The 16,992-nt window shown below is 31.0% G+C and overlaps 1 protein-coding gene across 5 annotated transcripts; it reads right to left on the reverse strand.

Annotated features, from left to right (window-relative positions):
• Positions 1-1,017: 1,017 nt before the first annotated feature.
• On the reverse strand, positions 1,018-15,199 carry LOC145741233 (dual specificity calcium/calmodulin-dependent 3',5'-cyclic nucleotide phosphodiesterase 1A-like). 5 transcript variants are annotated; one of them, XM_082558784.1, is made up of 16 exons: positions 13,053-13,130; positions 11,783-12,799; positions 7,059-7,362; positions 6,182-6,298; positions 5,690-5,808; positions 5,432-5,577; positions 4,974-5,090; positions 4,586-4,726; positions 3,170-3,270; positions 2,956-3,081; positions 2,735-2,836; positions 2,573-2,656; positions 2,274-2,392; positions 1,988-2,186; positions 1,695-1,807; positions 1,018-1,507 (listed from the first exon to the last, which is right to left on the reverse strand). In XM_082558784.1, the coding sequence occupies exons 2-16, from the start codon at positions 12,645-12,647 to the stop codon at positions 1,329-1,331; spliced, it is 2,832 nt and encodes a 943-aa protein (XP_082414910.1). In that variant the 5' UTR covers positions 12,648-12,799; positions 13,053-13,130; the 3' UTR covers positions 1,018-1,328. The 5 variants fall into 5 exon arrangements, with proteins under 5 accessions (XP_082414910.1, XP_082414913.1, XP_082414909.1 ...); XM_082558787.1 differs by lacking the exons at positions 11,783-12,799; positions 13,053-13,130 and adding an exon at positions 15,084-15,199; XM_082558783.1 differs by having other exon boundaries at positions 11,783-13,206.
• Between the last annotated feature and the right edge of the window lie 1,793 nt (positions 15,200-16,992).

The raw sequence follows: 16,992 nt of genomic DNA on the forward strand, positions 1-16,992 counted from the left end.
TATGTATGTTTAGGTTTTCCCCTGTCCAAATAGTATAAATTCAAACACATTATTCAAGATCATTTTTGTATTTTTAGATTTTCAACAAATAAAAGATGTTGTTAACAAGTTTTTGATGGATTTACAGTTTAAAAAAAAAACTGAAATAAAAATAAATTGAACGATCATGAAGTTTATTGTTTTTGTTGTAGAATGGAACTACTTGGATCTAGCTCGCATCTTTCTTCGCTTTCGCTTCAACCTTCGCACTCTCTTCTTCTTCCACTAAAAACAAAAACTTTTATTAAATCTAAAATAATGCAAAATTTTCCAAATATATCAGCAAGAAACTGAGACACTATTATTGTAAATAACTAAAGTTTAAACTGTATATTATAATACACAAAACAAGCACCATATTAACTCTGCTAAAACACAACGCAATTTTTAAATTATTATGTAAATAAGTTTTACAGACAAGACAATGAGAAAATTAATCAGATAACAGAACATTAAACATACAGTTTAGAACAAAATTATCGGCTTATACACAGTACTATACAGAATTAAGTGCTTTTCTTAACTTAAAAATGATGAAAAATCACACAACTATAGAGAGAAACTAGCATGCAAAAAAGTTTTAATCTTTTGCAACAAAAAATAATTTACAAAACCAAAGCAACAACAACTTGTACTTCAATGCAATACATACCTTTCCACGCATTATTAATGCCTGGAAATTGAGGCTTGATCAAGATTAAATACGATATCCAAATATGTTCTAACTTCTCGTACAAGAAGCTAAACTAAAGAGAAGGTATTACTCCAATTTCGCTGTAACGAAAAATTCTGTACGCTACAGCATAAAAAGGTAACCTGTCAAGTGTATATTTTTTCGTTTATCCTCTATTTTATTGCAGATAAATTGTAAGTCCCTTAGTTCCAATCTTGCTAGTTTAACTAATACACTAAAAACTTATTGCTTTATCTATCCATATATGGTTCTTTAAACCCTACCAAATCGATAAAACATTGTTAAAATACTTTTTACTGCAAGAAATAAAACCGTCTTTAAATAAACAGATATCTTTTTGTAGCAAGAACAAAGTTGAAGCAATGTAGAAACAATAAACAATCTTAATGCACAGTGACATTATAATAAAAGAAAAAAAATGTCGCACAAAAGTAAAAAAAATAAAATATTAGTTGAAACCTGAGGTATTGTGCAATTTATTCCCAGAACATGAGCTAAGTTGTAACACTCACACTTTAGATTACAACATTACACAATTTAAAAACTCAATCAATTTAAAAAATAAAATAGCCCAACGAAAACAGGTTTGTAAATGCTATGTGTTTCTGATACTATTAGCATTATCAATCGTCCTTTCGTTTGTTATATTCATTTTATCAATTTCTGATTTAGTTGCAACCCCGTTCATTTGTGTAACACCGCCAGACGGAGTATTGGAGTTTATAACCAAAGGATCCGTAAAGGCGCGTTCCCCGAATAACATGTTTGCTCTTTCTGTATTAATTTTTCATTTTTAAAATTTTGTTTTTAAATTTAGTTATAGCCTATAGTTAAAATAAAAAAATTATATGAAATATATAACGTAAAAAAATCCAAAAAAATTTTTTTTTATGTTAATGCAAAATGGGCTAAAATTTTATGCAAATTATTTTTAGATTTAGTTTTAATGTGATTATGTTACCAATTTCGTCTTTTTTCTTCCACTGCTTTCTATTATTTGCAATATTTTTCAACAAAACTTCGTGAAAATCGTTTAATTTGTTCATAATTTCAGTATTTCGACTTAAAGCAGTGCTGTGAACCAAAAACCAGGTCGTAAAAATTCCCAAAAGATATTTATTAAATATATAAAAAAAACAATGTTTTACAAAAAAAGGTAGCATAAAATTTGGGCCAAATAATATTCCAAGCACAGTCGGGGTATATACCATTAAACATAAACATACAGGTTAATAAATTATAAACTCCTCCTACCAATAAGAACTGACGTCGCTAAATCTTCTTTTTAAAGCGTCATCAGGAGGTAAAGAAGGTCGCCGTTGATTGGACGGATCGTTGTCATTTTTCGCTTTTCGTGAAGCTTTAATGACGTCACGAACAATCGGCCCATTAACGGTTATAAGAATGTCAAACAACAGCCCAAACGTTGGTTCGATGACGTAATCAATAAAACCTGAATAACCAAACATAAAATAAAACTAATTTTGCAAAACACGTACCCAAAATTTTAGTATTTTAAAAAAAAAAATGAATTACGTACCGATTTGTGATTGGGCAACCATGGTTGAATGACGATCACAGAGGGGTGAAAGAGGAAGTCCCAGGTCCCTTTCTTTGTCCCCTTGTTCGAAGAATTCGACAACCAATCTTTCCGTCCACCTGTAAATAAAAATAGTTTTCCGTAAACCCCCTTTAAAATAAAACTGTAAACTTTTAGTAAAAAAATTTATAATGTACGATTATGTTAAAATACTGTTAACTAAAAAATTAAAAAAATCTAAATTTTTTGTGAAATGATAAATTATATGATAACTCAACCGTACAACAACTTTTATTCACCTATAATGTAAATTCCAAAGTTTTGAAGGATGGTTTATATCACAAGAATGGATCATTAAACACATTGCCCTTGACTTCTCCAACCTATGTAAAAAAAAAAAAGAAAAGTTAAATACGTAAGTTAAAAAAAAATTAATAAATAAAACATTTTTTTAATCTCACGTTTCAGGATGTTGCAAAGTAGCTTTCATTTTTTTAATTTGTCCGAAATGCTGACTCATGTCAGTAGCAAGCACCATGTCGATCATTAACATTCGACATTCTCTGCAATAAAAAAGAAATTTTCAAATCTTAATTTATCACGTGATTTTTTGTTTAGCGCCAAACAGAAATGCAAAAATAATAAAACTAAAAAACTTCGCTTTTTTTCTCAAATAACTTACTGAAAATCTTCTTTTGAAAAGTTCATTAGAATATTGCAATCTTCTTCACCCAATAACCTAAAAGCCGTACTAATATGATGATTTTCTAACACTGAACGGTCGTTGTACATCAACGCTAACTCTGATCTGTACAAAATAAATTTGTTAGCCTTGAACAAATATAATTTCATAAAATCTGAAAGCAGTAGTTTAGCCAATAGATGGCGGTAGATACCTTGTGTTAGTGTGAAAGTTGTTTGTTGTTCCAGTGTGTTCTAAGTCGTGTACAATAGCTCCCATTATCATGGAGAATACTTCCAAGTCACTTAACCAATGCTGCAAAGTCAAATTTAAAATGTTTCAAACATAAATAAAAACAAATTACAAAACACAAATGATATTGTTTACAATTTAAGAGCAAATTGATGGTTGTGTTAAAAATAGCAAGTTACTTCGGAGAATTGTGTACAAAATAAATTTAAAATAGCAAATAATATGATTTGAGAATCTAGCTCGAAAAGTACAGGTTCAATCTTGAGTAAACATGAGTGCTTATGTTTACCGTAAGCGGAAATTTTTAAACTAGCTGGCATGTAAATAAATACCGCACTTTCACACTTTATTTCCAAAACACTACGTCACAGGTATGGCAACAGTACGTCATAATCCCGCGGTAAGAATTTTAGTCATGATTAAGTTGTCGATATCGCATTAGAACAGTGTGGTCTCACTTCAACACGACAATAAAGAATTTAAATGCGAGCAGGATTTAACTCTATGCAGGCCAGCGAAGTGGGTTGCTAACTTGGCAGCTCTTAAGAGCATTCTGCTCACGTTTGAGCTTGGTATTTACGGGGCGCTTGATGTATTATTATGTCACAAACAAACAAAGGTTTAACCGCAACACCCACGAGACTTGCCCGACTGTCGATCATAATCAATCACGTGACCGCTGAACATAGCGCTCGGAGAGGAAAATGACGTCACGAGAAGCGAAATGTCGCAAAAGTGTGTTATGTTACGCTGGGAAGGTCATCGAACTTTCCTTTGATGCGTGGCACTATACACTTCTTATTGTGTCGATCTGAGTTTTGTTCGGTAGTGCAATACAATGAGACGCTCTAATAATGTCAGAAGTCAAATATAGGTACTGTGAACAAACCGCAAATAAATCCGCCGCATAACAACTTCATCATAAGTTAAATCCTGTTCGTCTGTAACTTATTTAATTGATATAATTCACCGTATTCTCTGCTACACTGCTAAGTTCACAACAACACCACCACTAGTCTTTAACTTGTTTTTAACATCATTATATCATATTTAATCATAACATATATATATTTTTTAAAATATATAAGTTTTCCTGGTAAAATTCTAATTTACAAAGCCTAAATTGAGATATACAACCGTAATGGAAAAATCATTGCCCATCTTAATTACTATTTTACCAATACATTGTAAAATCGATAATTTAAATTACGAAACGGTTATACTGTAATGACCTTATGACCACACAACCCTTAAAAAGATATGGGAATTTCAAAACACGGATAGTTTTGCATACCCCGACACGCAAACTACGTAAAACCCCTTAAAAATGCGATACCCACGCTCCAATGACGCAAGTAACACTACTATGACGTCATACCTGAAATCCAGAATTCATAAGTAAACAGTTTAGGGATTGGGCAACGTCAGCAGCGTGTATTGGGTTGTGATATCTGTTGTTGTGTTTTCTGTAACCTTGCTGTAGTTTGTTGCTGTAATTCATCAGTGATTTAATCGGAATCTAAAAAATCGAGTTTTAATTTTTAATTTTCAAATTAAGATAAATAAAAAATAATTCGAATTAAAAAAATTTTTTTTTTCAATTAAATATTTATTTTTTAACCCCAGTCTGTTTAAAAATTTATAGTTTGTCGAAAAATATTTTAAATAGACGATATAACCGTTGGGTAGTTTGTATATCCTATTAAAGTATCGCCCATCGAAAGATTACGTTAATTCATAGAATTATACTCAGCAAAATGTTTTACTTTATATTTTCTGATGAGGTCGAACTTGTTGAGAAGTTGAAAGAAAACATATTTGAGTGAATTTCCGTCACTTATATTTTCTAACTCAAACACATCAAAACTCCATTTGTCGATATCCTGCATTAAATAATGATGACGTCATTGTCAACGTAATGAATAAATAATTTATAAAGCAATAAAATAATAAAGTAAAATCCAGTCACGTTTCTTATCGAATAATACTATAGGCTTTTAATTTGGTATAGGGCCAAGTAAAGGCAATACAGTAAAGATCAAGACTTAAAAAAAAACTATGACAGTTTAAAAACTGTAAATGTTTGAATATTTTTATTCTTTTTTATAGATTTTTTTGCATAAACACAACTATAATAAATAAAAATTTACAGTATTTATAAATTGTTTATTATCAGTAAGTCGAAGGAAATACTAGCTATTTAGTAAATAAATCAAAAAACTACCTGTAGGTGGATTTGAACTACAGGGGGTAAAGTCTGTGAACTTTCCGAGTGTTTTCTAAAAATACGTTCCACAAACATTCCTGCTTGTACCGCATGAACAACACTTCGTAACGATCTTTTGTCCCCTTCTTTTTTGGGAACCGTTTCTGTAACAAAAATATTAACAAATTATTAAATTTAAAAAAATATATATAGATGTCACAAATTTGATTCTAGATTCTAAATAGTTAACAAATAAGAATTTTTCTGCAGTGCTACCTGTTGGGTTGCTGCTGCTGAATGTTTGAAGAAGCCACCTTTTTATTTCAGGAGGAACCGGGGTAGCACCTGCCAGGTTAGCTGGCATATCATCGTCCGATGGTGTGCCGTCACTTCCGCTTTAAAATAATACGAATGTTGTTTATTCTACTTAATAGTCTTTAAAATTAAGCGTTTTTTAACCAAATATATAAACGTTAATTAATATCAATTAATAGTATTTAAGAAATGTATTTATAATTTAGAACATACTTTTTTAAGGTTAATAAAAAAATTTATTTTTAAGGCTAATTAAGATATTTATTTTTAAGATTTATTAAGGAATTAAATATTTATTTTTAACTTTACGAAGCGTATTAGAGGGCACGGTAGGTTCACCGCAAAGTTATGAATGGAATTTCCAAAAAATAATACAATCATCTTATGTATAGCAATAGGCAAAAGATGTTTCTGCAACTATTTTGGTTTCAAAATTTTTAAATTTCATTTCACCTCATGTTTTTAAGAAACCAATATTCCATAACTGACACAGCATATTGTAAATTGTTGGTCATGACGTCAGGTGTGACATCACTTCCTGTTTTAAGATCCCCGATCAACGTCCTTAACCTGATAAATCAGAATCAAATGCTTAATTAATATAAATAAGCAGTTATAGTTTTACATAGAAATTTTGTTTTTCCCTGTCTTAGTTAAAAGAAAAAGAAAGTAAGTGCCACCACATTTAAGAAGGTAAGTACCACCCCATAAACAAAATGAATAATTTACAAACAAAAAATAAACTTGAAATATCCATTAAGATATTAAACAACAACTATACGTATTGCACTTTGATGCAATGTTATATATAAATTAGTTAGAACATTGCAGATGTTTTATATAAGTGCAAGCTTGCGTTTATTTTTAACTCCCTTTTGACAGGAGTTATGTATCAATTTGATGCCTGATGGTAAAAATAAGTTATATTTCAGTTTCCAAAAGGTTTAACTTAAATGTTAGACCGCAATTGCCAGGTATACGCATTAGCGGTTTCGCTTTAAATATTTTTTATAATTAAACTTGACTTTTAGGATAATTTTCCCGACATTTTTAAATATCAAAAATGCGAGACTATTTTCTTTTTTAAACTTCGTGTTCTTATTTATTATTTATACCCGACCTTTGATAATTGGATTAACGAAATAGCAAATGACAAAAAAATTAAACGCTGTAACTGAAACAACCAGAACCCGAAAAGTAAATTAATTCCCGAAAATGAATTAAGTTTAAGTTACATGAAAGTGCCCTTAACAAAATACAAACGGTTTAAATTTCGTATATCATTTGACAGTAATCTTTCTATGCCTAGCAAATAGCTGTGGCTCGTTACCTTAATGCAGCATGATTTAAAGATTCTCCTTCACTCGTGCCAATGACGTCACTAGCTCCGCATCGCTTTAGGTCGATGTCTTTTGCTTGGACGTTTCTTTTGTGCTCCCACTCCTCCGAGGTTTGAGGTCCGTTGGTTACTTTTGGGGGGTTATTTCCCTTCCCGGAGGAATCTGACGAATCGTCGTCGGACTTCATCGGCGGGGGGTGACTCGATGGCAATAGGGACTTTCCCGGAGTTTGGGGAGACATATTGAGGTTGACTCCAGCGAACGAGGATTTTCTTCTTGTTCCAGATGGAGATTCTGAACACAAAAATCATATAAAAAATTTAAAACAAAATTATAAACAAAAAACAAAATTAATTCAAGTACATTTTAAAAACAGGTTTTTATTTTAGTTTAATAATTCCGATTGCATAAGGTAAAAACCATATAAAATATACGCATTTAATAGAAGTTTGTATTACAACAAACTGCAAAGCACATGACCCAGAATTGACATATGACACTTCCTTTAAAATATACTACGTGCATTCACAAACATCAACAGCTTGTCAAGGAATTTGTATTTGTACTTTTGTGCAATTAAACTTGGCAAAACCTTTATAATTTGCCTATTACCTATACAAATGCAAACCTTAAATGCCGAACGCTATGCATGAAGGTATTAACCAAATTTTTTGCGTTGTTAAATTAGTTTGAACTTGATACAACTGGGCGATCACCTTTGAAAAGTTTTGCAGTGACATATGTTTTATTTACGTTGTTAAAATAGTATATAACTTTTTAAAACAATATCAAATATAATTTAACAATAATGTCTAGTGATTTATAATTAAAGACACTTGTGATAAAACTTACCCATTTTTAAAAGTTACCTTAAAAACTGTAACTAAACCATTACTGTTCTATAGGCTACACCTTTTAACAAAATACATTTAACAGGATATAACCTTCTAACGCTTGGGTACCTTTTATACAGTAAAATAATCCGCCTATAAAGCCCTTAATCCATTTAAATTAGAGTTTCAAATTTAAGTTCCAATTAGGCAAGTTTATAAAACTCTTAATCCGCACAAAATTTCTCCTAGTGAAATTGCTTACCGACACGTGAATACACGTCGTGCTGGATTAGAAATACATCAATAGGCATTAGGACTGGTGCGAGCCCATTATCGGGTTAATAAGCCTGAAAGGTTTGAACGAAAACTGTTCAATCTAGTTAAGGTCAAGCAATGACGTAAAAACAAAGAAATAAAAACCAAAGAACAAAATTTAAAAGCGAAAAACGCATTAAAGAAAGCATCTTTTACTTAAAGTGCCAATCAATAAACGTTAAAAATAAACAAAAACTTCACATTTCTAAATGTAATGAAACTTATTTACAGAATATTTGAAAGGTTTAAGTTAAATGCCAAACAATGGTACGAATATTAACGATAACAACGCGTTGTATTGTCACCAAAATTCATCGATTTATTGATCAATTTGTATCATCAATTTTTTGTTTTAAATTGCACGGTCACTGCAGCAAAGCAATGGTGCGTATACAGTTCCTAGAATTTTTACGAACAAAGCGGAACTCTTAAACAAAGCAAAGACATCAGTTGCCTTTATTTTTAAATAAAAAAATACTTGTTCATATTTGAAAGGGTTCCTCACCTTCGCGTCTTCGTTTAACTTTCTTAGAACGACGACAAACCCGCATTTTCTTAGACAAGTTTAACATTTTCAATTTCCAAAAATCAATTTTTAATATACTTCAAACATCAGTCTATATCCTAACACACTTGTACAATACATCATAAGAGTCTGTTCTGAAATTTTTAAACAATTCGCTTCATTTTAAGTCTGCATGTTTGTATTGTATACTACCCTGTTTTCTTTAAAAACACATCTGAAAAGGATTTTGAAAATATACTAGTACTACCCATCTATCTATTTTTTTCTAAATACCAAACTATACACCCTAATTGAAATCCAATTACTTTACTCTGAATAAACTACCATCTACATGCATAATGCATTGTAATTGAACCTTAATAATATCTACATTAATCCGTAAACAGTGCCTTAAGCTGACTGTTATGTATACTTATGGTCTTTAATTTAATTACGTTAGGCTTATTAGACATAGCGTTTTTTAGAGGATGCTCTATTATCATCGGACAACAACTTTAAATAGGCTGCGAGTAATTAGGGAAATGCCTCAAAAACTTGGTGAACTCTAAAAACCTAATTCACTAAAAAATGAATTTTCCAAAAATTTACACCTTTAGTTAAGTTTACACCTTTAGTTAAGTTCGTCATGTATATACAACTTACTAAAACGCTACGTCATCTGACACTTACTATAACGCTACGTCATCTGACGACTTAATGATTACTTAGGGAATTTTTAAAACCTTGATTAAACTGTTTATAATTAATATCTCAGCTATGCTATAAATACCTTAGATGTAATATGACATATTTATTTAGGCAAAATTTACAGCATGGCAAATACACTTTTTATTTTAATTAAAAGCTCATTTTTATATAATAAAAATTGACTTTTGAATTACTTAACTCGCCTTTGTCGTGACTGCATTTTCCGCTCTTAATTGAACGTGACCTTAAATACTTGCTCAAGCTAATCTCTAATATTAATCTTTTTAAAGCAGGGCAACAATCTAATTATAGTGCAACTCTGGCGAAACATAATGAATGATATTTCCAAATTCGATCAAAAAGTCGCGCATCGATTTTTTTTTGCAAATTGATTATCGCTATAACTTCAAGATCTAACTCCCCAATTTAAAATGTATTACAAAAAAAAAAAAGTTTCTTTAGTGCTTTTTTTCTAAAGCCCTTTTTTATCAAAAAGGTGTTTTAATTTTACAAGTTGTTTGTATTTTCATGTTGATTTTTGTGGCAAAACGTGACGGCCCGGCATGAGAATAGCTTATCGGTACATTTCACAATAGTAAATGTGACGTAACAACTAAAATTGAAAATTTAACAACTGGATATATATTACATGACGAGAACGCCGATTTTTGCTCCGCGAGGATAAAATACAAAACAACAATAAACAAAACCGCCAATACCTTCAACACTGGCAATCAAGCGCACGCGAGCTTAACGACAAATGAAACGTAATTACAGGCTCTACCGATGCGGTTAAAGTCAAGTTGACATGATCAAAAAATAAAACAGTTTCAAACTGGCAAAATTGGAAGAAAAGTCTGATTTATTTTTGGCCGAATACAAAACGATTCGGTGATAAATTATTTTTACAGCGTTCTAAAAATAGGCAACCTGCACATTTAAATTTAGAACAACCGCAAAAAATCAAGATAGGGAAATAATTACTAGATTATCCCTAATGTTAATAAATACCGGAACACAATTTTCAAGTGAGTTTCGTATAACGGGATCTTATCAGAGATGGGCAGATGCATATCTGTGATAATTATGAGAGTATTGACCTTTATGTAATATAACATAAGACTGCTCGGTTAAACCACGCTAGTTAATCTAACCTTAAACTATAACCACCGTACATTTTATTTATAACATAAAATACAATTTTGATGATGACTTAATCAATAATATGCACATCCGAAAAAAAATTAAATAAATAAAAAAATGTTTATTTTCTAAATAATAAATTACGACAACTTGATTTTTGTTAATACGGGTAAAAATCTACTTACTTTAAACTTAGTAGTTAATACTATTCTTTTTGCTTTAACTTATACTTTAAAAGCAAGCGCTTTTTAAACTCGTTTTTATGTTTTGACAATAAGCGATTTATTAACCTCAAAGATTGCACTACACTAATTAATTATCCCAATTAATAAAAAATGTGACGTCACAAGTAAGGGGAAATCTACGTCATAATGTTACATCGTGCATGGGAAGTTTAAGCGATTATTACTGCGTATTGTTAATCAATATGTTTCCGTTTTAGAGGCTTTAAAAATAAAGCAAAATTAAACCAAATTTAATACGAAGCTTATATGTGATTGACATTTTAAATAAATTGCGTACGAAGCTATTTAAAGCCTACTGTATCGCTATAAAAATCAATTACATACAACCGTACTCAATCTTTCTACCACCAGCTTTGGCTTAAACGAAGCGAAGTGTGAGTAGCAAATATGTCAACATTAAAAAAATTCAAAACAAGTCCTTTTAATAATAATAGTCATAAAAACTCATTAAATTTAAATTGATGATGTAATTACAAACGTAAATGTACGCTTACACAATTAAAAGAGGTCCCTAAACGCACTAGAAAAAGAGGAATTGCAGTGTTCAATGCCCGCGTGTAATTGTTACGTAATTGATGTTGTTTGGCATAGTTTCGGAATTAAAATGTTGACAGATTCTCGAATGCGGTTGCACGGTTTTGCTTGGTATGCATGTCGTACTTTAATTAAATTATGTGGTTGTGTTTTTTTTGAACTTACTATTTTTGTAATACGTGAAAAATTTTTAAATCGAAATGCAGCATAAAGCAATTGCTCTTAATACAACATTTGCTCTTAATACAACAGCAATTGCTCTTAATACAACAATGCTATTTTTAACACATATTAACACATGTAAGTATTGCTAAAATAATATTATACACACAATTTTGTTAATTAATTATTTTTCAATGCTTTAAATAAATACATGAAGCTTGGTTATCTTTTAAAAAATAACTGACAATTGAACAACTACTGCGACTTACCCATTGTTACCATGTAATTTACGCCATCCACTTCGATTAATTTCGACAAAGGGGAAACAGACAATGCTTGATTAAGTGAATTAGAATCCGGATTTTCGACGATATTATATCCATTTGTCTTACTTGATTCATGATGTGAAAACCCGTTACTTTGCTCGGTGGAAGGCATTTCAGTGACGCTGCTGTCTTTTTTAAGTCCATTTAAATTTGGTTTAGATTCCTCGCTCATGTTTACTCCACGTTCGCCATGCTGGTCGTGATAAATGCATCGTACATTATCAGAAAATTTTTCAATACTCCCCTTGGTGCTTTTATTTGTTGATACAACGTCACAGTCGTGCTGTTTCGCAGAAATTTTGCCCGTGTTTAAGGCACCTTTGCGAACCTTTCGTACGCCCTTTAAAACAGTTTTATTGTCGGTAAAACGTCGCGAAAAATCGGAACGTTTAGTGTCCCAAAATTGATTTACGTCACCTTGTTGTGATAAACTCTCTGCTGATTTAACGCTACTAGGTTTTACACAACGCAAATTAACCCCAGTAGTAATAGTGTCATTAGACTCACTGCTAGCCTCTTCCAGTAATTGTTTTTTAAAAGCTGCCTTTTTCTTAGTAAAAAGGTCAGCACTTTGATGAGATGAACTCTTGTTTTTACCTGATTGCAAAGCCCGCTCGATTAATGCGGTTGCGTTATACGCTTCTAGAATAGTCTCAGTAGTAAGCGCAGGACTCCTACGCAGATTCCAGCCGCACTGACTAAGTAGATTTGAACTCGTCAAGTACTTGGGATCTACCTGCTTGTTGTACCGATACGAACCAACACTTTCATTACTTTCTTCCCTTTCACTAACCCGCAATATTGACATTGTTACTGGCGGGTATGACGTCACAATGATGCGTGTCAATCACAATGGACCATTAGGTTAACCTCCAAAAACAGTTATTAGAATAAAAACACAACGCCAGTTCGTGTGTTGATTCAATAGCTCTTTAAGCGTTTGCGGCGCTAAGTTAATTCCTAAACAAAACAAACTGAAATAATGTAAACATATCGCCAAAATTTGCACACCTAGCAACCTAAATCCTGTTTATTATTGTAACAACTTGGTTTAATACGAGAAACATTTAGATATACAATTGTCCAATAAGTCGGTTTTCGTAATGAGTAAACATGACGTCACCGAAATTCCCTTGTGGTTAATTAACTGACCAGAAAGTCTTTTAAATACAATTCTCAGTTCCTAGTTCTTTATTGTAATTAAAAATTTTACCTGAAAAAAATTCCTGGCATTATTTTAACACATTCTTTACTAAAATTAAACCTAAAAGACCTGGCATAAATAAAAATAAATATACATCAATGAAAGAGTACAATTTATTTTTGTAAGAAATTTATAAACTTTGCGATTTCCTAAAAAAAATGAAGCCCAGTGTCTCCAAAAAGTTCGTAACTTTTAAACAAGTGACTTCCTTTTTAACCTTTTGCTACAAACAGTAGAATTCGATGTTAAATAAACCGTATTATGATATCCCTAACCAAGCAGAACCGTTTACAGAAGGCAAATTTTCAGTCAATTAGACTTAAAAAGACCTGCAAGTACAACCCCTAATATAGCTGTAATTCCTAAATAATGGCGATGCTAGTTACTCTTTTAAAAATGCTGGTCAAAATCGCTGAGAATTTGTTCGTTTAACTGTAAATAATAAGCTTATTATTACACCCATTAAAAGCATTTTTAATCCTTAAATCACTGACCCAAAACTGTGTGAAAAATACGACCTTTAAATTTAAACCTTACAGCATATTGCATTAAAACCTCTTTTACAAAGACCATTCTAAAAAAATGTAATGAAAAATAAAAATAGTATTTTAAACACGCTTGATAGGCTATATAGACTATAGTCTACACATGCTGCCCTAATAATAAACAACACACGAGTTTTTTAATATTGTGATTTAAATACACACGACGAACCGCACGTTATTAACGTGTTTTTTTTCTGATTAGAGCAACAAAAGCAATAAAATATTGATTGCAAATTATTTGATGTTAGTCAGTGCTCTTACACTAAACTATTCCGGAAATGCTTATTCGCTGGCAAAATAATAAATAACGGTTTATAAAGATCTGCCTAGCAGTGTTTTTGTACTTATTGTACTTTGTATTAAAGTTAGCTCCTAAATAACTTTAATTTAAACCTCAGATTTTTATGAAAAATAATTGACTAGAATAAATAATAACTGATGAATCACATAATATCACAATAAAATAAATTTTTCGACTCGTTTTTGTTCAACTGAAAGGCCTAAGCCGCAAAAAACAAACCCGTTATGCAAATTATCGCTGATGTTTACAAAATAAAAAAGAAACATTCGTAAAAACTCTGAATAAATAAATTCTGTCAGACTAAATCTGCACGTAGGCTGCTAAATTTCTTTTTTATTATTTTACACATTGTCATAACAAACGGAATATTCAATTCTATACTGTTACAGTAAACGCTTGCAAAACTTACTTTAGCCCAAATTAACTATAAAGCTTTATTCACTTTTCCTTAATAACACAGCGTCATACTTTTATATATGTAGGCTATTACTGTTATAGCCCGTTTACCTCACAAATAAGCAATGTGTCATGCACTCGCTCTTTAAGATTACATTTGAATAACTCAACTTTGTTGCTATTATAGAGCTTTTACGCACTTAGTGCTGTGTTAACTCTGCTTATCCTAATTAAATAGACCTAGTCTTTTATTTATTACCCTTTAAAACCGCTAAATTGACGTCTTAAGTAATCGATTTCAAGTTCAAAAATCAGCAGAATGTTTAATAATTGGTTTGGCGTTCTCCCAAGAAATTACACAGAAACAGTCTACATATATATATAACGCATTACTCACAGCCAAATATCTAATAGAGTAAAATAAATATTTAATAAGTTAAAAGCGTTTTACTTTACTAAAGACTTTATTATTTTAAAAAAAGAAATACAGTTTAGCAATTTTCACTATTATCATGTGCCCTAATAACATTTATACTTTACACACAAATATAATTCTAACATGAAATGTTTACTGAAGTTTGTATAGTTTATGGACTCTTTCAAGGTCAACTTTCAAGTTGTAAAGGCTAAATCAACTTAGTGCTAAGGCAATTTACGGGCTTGACGTCACGCTTCAAACAGGCTCGTAAAGAAGTATGCGTACCATTTGTAACATTGTGTAACAACGCAATGACGACGTTAAATTTAAGGCTATACATGATATACATATTAATATAAAACAAATTGAAACACACTAACCTTCTGGTACCCCCTCCTTGATCGTTAGTGAAGATCCGGTCACTTGATTGCCAGGCAACCTTTGCCCCAATGCAGGTAAAGGCACCCGCGTAGGTAACGAAATTCGTCGCCCACGAATGGTGGGAGATGGACGGGGAAACTGGATCATGTTCTTTAATGTATCCATGAAGTTAACAGATTCGGTGTCACGTGGTGTGGGTGATTCGCGATGTGGGGTGTATTGCAATGGAGGTAAGATCGCCTTCTTGCGAACCCGCTGACTACCGTTGCTGTTATTCGAAGATAATATTCCAGCCACTAAAAACAGCATAGTCATAAAACGATGTAAATAAAATGAATAAATTAATGAATACTGAATATAGAAACTGCTAGTGTGATAAAACATATATTTTAATAAGTAAAATGTAGAGCAAGGTAAAAGTGTAGTCAATGTTGGGTTAACGTTTTTTTAGAAATTTTTAAATTTAACAATAGGTACGAAATATATGGTCCTTGTAAAGTCCATAAAACAGCCTTTATTTAAAAAAAAGTCAAAATAAACATTACTTAACATGATTTGAATGTCACTAAACAATGATTAATGGAATCTGGGGACTACAAAAGAATGTGCTTGGGTTATTAATAGTTACCGTTCCTAATCTTTAGACAAATACATCTCTTTGTTGGTAATGTTAAGTGCTAATACAACTTCCAAAAAAAGTTAATAGAAACACGTGGCGTCACCTTGCGTTGAACAAATTTATTAAAATAACACTCAAATTAGGTTGAACCAAGTTTTAACAAAATTATTTTTAGCCTGTCCTCTGCCAAATTTAAAATTAACTTTAGCTGTTTGACGTTCCATAACCTTTACTTTAATAACACGACATTACTGAATTGCAAACATTAAATAATGATATCGATTTTAAACATTTAAATCTCGATTTTTAATATTACTTTGTTTGACAATATATTTAATATAGGTTGTCGATCATTTCAAAGTTATTCCTAAGGGAAAAATTGCGATATTGTTTAAGCTTATTACTGATTTGCAGTACTTGAAAAACAAATATTTTGTTTTTAACTTTTCCAAAATAAAATTCGATTTTTAATATGGTAATGGTAAAATAGTGTTAAATATAATTTTAATAGATATATTTCTAAAAATATTTTTCAATATTATAATAAAAAACTTGCAAAACCACCTGAAGGTCTTTCCCCAGTTGTGTGTCTTCTTTGACGAGAAGGATCCTTATTCGAAATTGGCATTTTGTTTTTCTTTTATTTTAACTTAATATTAAACGATATAAATTGTAAAATTTTTTGCAAAAACTTGATGGAAAAACGCAGAAAGTAAAACAAAAAAATTTATTTAAGAAGAATATCTAAATTTAAATAACACCTTATGTTAATAAAGTATTACAAAAATATCCTTTGATCTACTTTAAAAGTCTTCCCTTGTACTTTGGGCGTATAATACTAAAAACCAGTATGTTTAACATAAGGCAAGGATATATAAATAGCTTAAAACAGACACAAGTTTAAAACAAACAAAAAACAACAACTACAATTGGCAATCGTAAGTCTAATCTTTTTTGTATATCTATGTTTTTTTAATGCTAGCTTGTTTACTATAGCCTAGCAAAAAGGGGCGATTAAGTAAAAATCGTATTTATTTTACACACAGACAAAAACTAATGCAGAAAGCTATTGAAATAAAACTTCCACTTGCTCAACTAATATGGCTTACACGATTTCCTCTTTAATTACCTATTACCACAGTCTATTTAATAAACAAGTTTACACAACTTCCTCTCCATTAGTCAAAACTAATGCTCAATCAACATCAACAGCACATTTCGTCCGACTATTTGTACTAATGTGATAAATGATTCGAATGTATTATTACACATGCGGTTGCTAATAAATC

The sequence above is a fragment of the Corella eumyota genome, chromosome 2 (genome assembly GCF_963082875.1).
Source record: "Corella eumyota chromosome 2, kaCorEumy4.1, whole genome shotgun sequence".
Classification (NCBI taxonomy): domain Eukaryota; kingdom Metazoa; phylum Chordata; class Ascidiacea; order Phlebobranchia; family Corellidae; genus Corella; species Corella eumyota.